The sequence below is a fragment of the Engystomops pustulosus genome, chromosome 2 (genome assembly GCF_040894005.1).
Source record: "Engystomops pustulosus chromosome 2, aEngPut4.maternal, whole genome shotgun sequence".
Classification (NCBI taxonomy): domain Eukaryota; kingdom Metazoa; phylum Chordata; class Amphibia; order Anura; family Leptodactylidae; genus Engystomops; species Engystomops pustulosus.
This window is the reverse complement of record NC_092412.1, coordinates 15,782,657-15,786,536: the sequence shown is the minus strand read 5'-3', so window position 1 is coordinate 15,786,536 and position 3,880 is coordinate 15,782,657. Positions and strand designations below refer to the sequence as shown.

The window sequence follows — 3,880 nt, the reverse complement described above, 5'->3', positions numbered from 1 at the left end:
CCCTAAAACAGCGGCCCCCTCCCCATTGAGGTGCAGCCCATCCCTACTGTAGAGCCTGTAGCCGACAGAAAAGTCAGTCCAATTCTCCATGAACCCAAAACCCTCCTTCCTACACCAACTTTTGAGCCACTTATTTACCTCCTTGATCTCCCGCAGCCTTTCTGGTGTGGCACGTGGTACAGGCAGTATTTCGGAGAAAATAACCTTTGAGGTCCTTGCCCTGAGCTTATGGCCTTAATCCCTGAAATCATTTTTAAGGACCTTCCACCTACCTCTTACTTTGTCATTAGTCCCAATGTGGACCATGACCGCTGGTTCCTCACCAGCCCCTCCCAGTAATCCGTCAACCCGATCCGCAACATGCCGAACCCGAGCACCCGGCAAACAACACACTGTTCGGTATGCACGGTCTTTGTGACAGATTGCCCTGTGTGTTCCCCTAATAATCGAATCTCCCACTACCAGCACCTGTCTGACCTTGCCTGTGCTCCCATTACCCTTCTTACTGGAGCAGACAGTCCCCTGGTTGCTAGCGGCCACGTCTTTCTGCAGCATTGCTACCCCAGAGCTGATATCCCCCTCATCCGCCAGCCTGGCAAACTTATTGGGGTGCACCAGATCAGGACTAGACTCCCTACAACTCTTCCCTCTACCCCGCCTTCTACATGTTACCCAACTAGCTGCCCCTTCACTCTGCACCTCCATACTTCCCTCCCCACACCCATCTTCCCCAGAGAGTTTGTGCTCCAGGAGCAGCAAACTTCGTTCCATATTGTCAATTGCCCGCAGCCTTGAAACTTGCTCATTTAGATCCAGAATCTGGGCTTCCAGGTGAGCAATTTTCACACACCCCACACAGCAGTATATACCCCCTCACACACCCCACACAGCAGTATATACCCCCTCACACACCCCACACAGCAGTATATACCCCCTCACACACCCCACACAGCAGTATATACCCCCTCACACACCCCACACAGCAGTATTCCCCCTCGAACGGCTGTTCAAGGAAAGCATACATGGCACAGGATGTACACTGTGTAGCAATGCCACTTATGGAGTCCATTGTTCTAATGGGGATTACAATAGAAATATGCACAGAAAGAAGAATCTACAGTCAGAGTAACACAGAACACAGAAGTTACCTGCTAAAGCCCCTCAAACTTAAGTCCCTTAAACCTAAGTCACACTTAAGACACTGCACACACTTGGGATCAATGCACACTCGCCACCAAGCTCACACACTCGCTTTTCTGATGCTTTTTTTAAAGGTTATCTGCCTCAAAAATCTGCAGAGCTCACTGCAACAAGATCTGGCTGCAAATGGATGGCGGAACTAAGAATGGAAAGTCTCCATTCGCTTTCTGTTTCCTATTGACTTTGATGTATAGATGGCTGCCTTTCTATTCCATTATAATAGCAAAAAACAGACAGTGGGGCACATTTACTTTACCCGTCTTGTTGCCGCCGCCGATCCGGATGTCCAATGAGGATTCGTAGCTGCCGCGATTCACTAAGATCGTGCGTCCAATTTCCTGCATGTGTTGCTTCCCCCGCTGAGGTCTGCCGTAGTTCTCCTTCTTCCTCCCGGTGCATGTGAGTGCTGATCTTGCACGGTTCGTCCGAATCAGTAGGGATGTCCGATGTCCACACCCTGATTTGTGTCGCATGCAAGCCGACGCCGATGCGCCTCAATCCGATCGTGTGCGCCAAAAAAAAACGGGCAATCCAGCTCAAAACGGAAAAATTCACTAAACCCGACGGAAACGCAACTGCGGGACCCTTAGTAAATGTGCCCCACTGTCTGCTGGATATGATGGAAGGAGGAACAGAACCTGCCAAACTCAAGTGTGAACTGAGCCCTTTACCAATTTATAGACTTGCATTATCTTCTTCTGTTTCTCACTTATCTTACTTTTTTTTTTTTAGGATTTTCAAAATGGCCAATTTTTCTCAAAAAGTTTCCTTTGAACTCATTGGGTTTTCGGAAGTCCCAGAGAACTACAACCTTGTGCTCTCTTTCGTCATGTTTACCACCTATATCATAACTGTGGTGGCCAACGGCACCGTCATCCTTCTGATCTTAGTAAGCCACCACCTACACCAACCCATGTACATCTTCATTGCCAACCTGGCCCTGTCCGACCTGCTCTTTGATAACATCACTTTGCCAAAGATCATTGCCAAGTATTGGTTCAGCGCTGGAAGGATGTCTTTCTTGGAGTGCTTTGTGCAGATGTTTTTGGTCCATTGTTTTGGAAGCCTGGATTCTCTGATTTTGATGGTCATGGCTTGTGATCGTTACGTGGCCATCTGTAAACCTCTGAGATACTCCTCAATAGTCACTCCTAGGGTCACCACCATCAGCTGTAGCATCTGTTGGCTCTTAGCAATGGCCTCTGTCTTTCCCATGCTTATCTTGATGGCCCAACTTTCATTCCCTGTACAAGCCAAAGTCTTCAGCTGCTTCTGCACCACCTCGGCTCTTCTGCGTTTAGCAAGTGGAGAAGTCACTAAAACTCGAGAAATTTTGTTGATCATTGCCCTATGGATCCTGTTGACCCCACTAGCTATCATTCTGCTGTCCTACATCATCATCATTATAACGATGCATCTCTCTGGGTTCTCCAGTAGCTGGCAGAAGGTCTTGTACACGTGCTCCACACATTTAGTGGTCATTAGCCTCTACTACATCCCTCGGATATTTGTCTACATTTCCAACTACGCGAAACTGATCCTACAATCTGATATCAATTTACTGATTCTCTGCATCTACTCATATTTACCACATATAGCCAACCCCATCATCTACTGCCTCAGGACTGAGGAGATCAAGAAGACCTTCAGAAAGAGGATGGGGCTCACGGAGTAATGAAGATATTTGCCTGTTCCCATGATGATCCTTGATTATCTGTAGGTTACAATGTATTTTACTGGTGTATGTATATGTAACTATAGGACACCAGATCTGGTAGATATCTGATATGTGCTCATCATTAAAGTAGATAAAAACTGTGGAGATTCCACCATATAAGACAATAAAAACTTAAATCTAGATCTATTTTTCCAGTTCTTCATTCAATCCTAGAATAGACCCCAAAATAGATGTGACATCAGACCCCATCAGAGCCCAAAACCTCAAGTTTTTACAAGCTCATCCACATCAAGACATCTAGAGCCTATCTAGAGAGTCATCTGTAAGTTGGGTGTTCTTAAGTAGGGGACCGCCTGTACTTGTATCTGGAATTCCATATCTCTGCATCTTAACTGCTCTAACCTGGATCTTGGTCCTCATTAAGACAATGGGGCAGATTTACTTACCCGGTCCATTCGCGATCCAGTGGCGGGTTCTCCAACGCTGATTCGGGTCTTCTGGCGATTCACTAAGGCAGTGCGCCCGATGTCCACCAGGTGGCGCTACTGCGCTGAAGTCCGTCGGAGTTCACTGAAGTTCACCAAGCTATACCGGGTGCAGGTAAGTGTGTGTCATGCAACACATTTTTTTTAAAAAATACGGTGGTTTCTTTGAATCCGATGGGTTTTCCGATGGCCAGATCCCCAGATTTCCATCGTGTGCATCCCGGCGCCGTTGCGACACAATCCGATCGCGTGCGCCAAAATCCTAGACAATGAAAGAAACAAAAACTAGAAGATGTTACACTGCCTGGCAATATACTGGTGGTGGTTTATTAGGCCAATTGCGGATGACAGGTTCCCATTAAATTTTTAGTAGTCACTGTGGCCCACATCTACTAAGTAGTCTGTGCCAGTATTCTGGAGTAGACTGCACACAAATACATGCAACCTGGTTGCACATGTATTTATGAAGTGTTTGCGCCTTCATTTTGTCACGGCTATAATATTCAGATGCCGCCAC

The 3,880-nt window shown here is 46.9% G+C and overlaps 1 protein-coding gene across 1 annotated transcript; it reads left to right on the top strand.

The window, feature by feature from the left end:
• Positions 1–1,942: 1,942 nt before the first annotated feature.
• On the top strand, positions 1,943–2,875 carry LOC140116963 (olfactory receptor 12D1-like). The gene has a single exon (XM_072133392.1). The coding sequence runs from the start codon at positions 1,943–1,945 to the stop codon at positions 2,873–2,875; it is 933 nt and encodes a 310-aa protein (XP_071989493.1).
• The last annotated feature ends 1,005 nt before the right edge of the window (positions 2,876–3,880 follow it).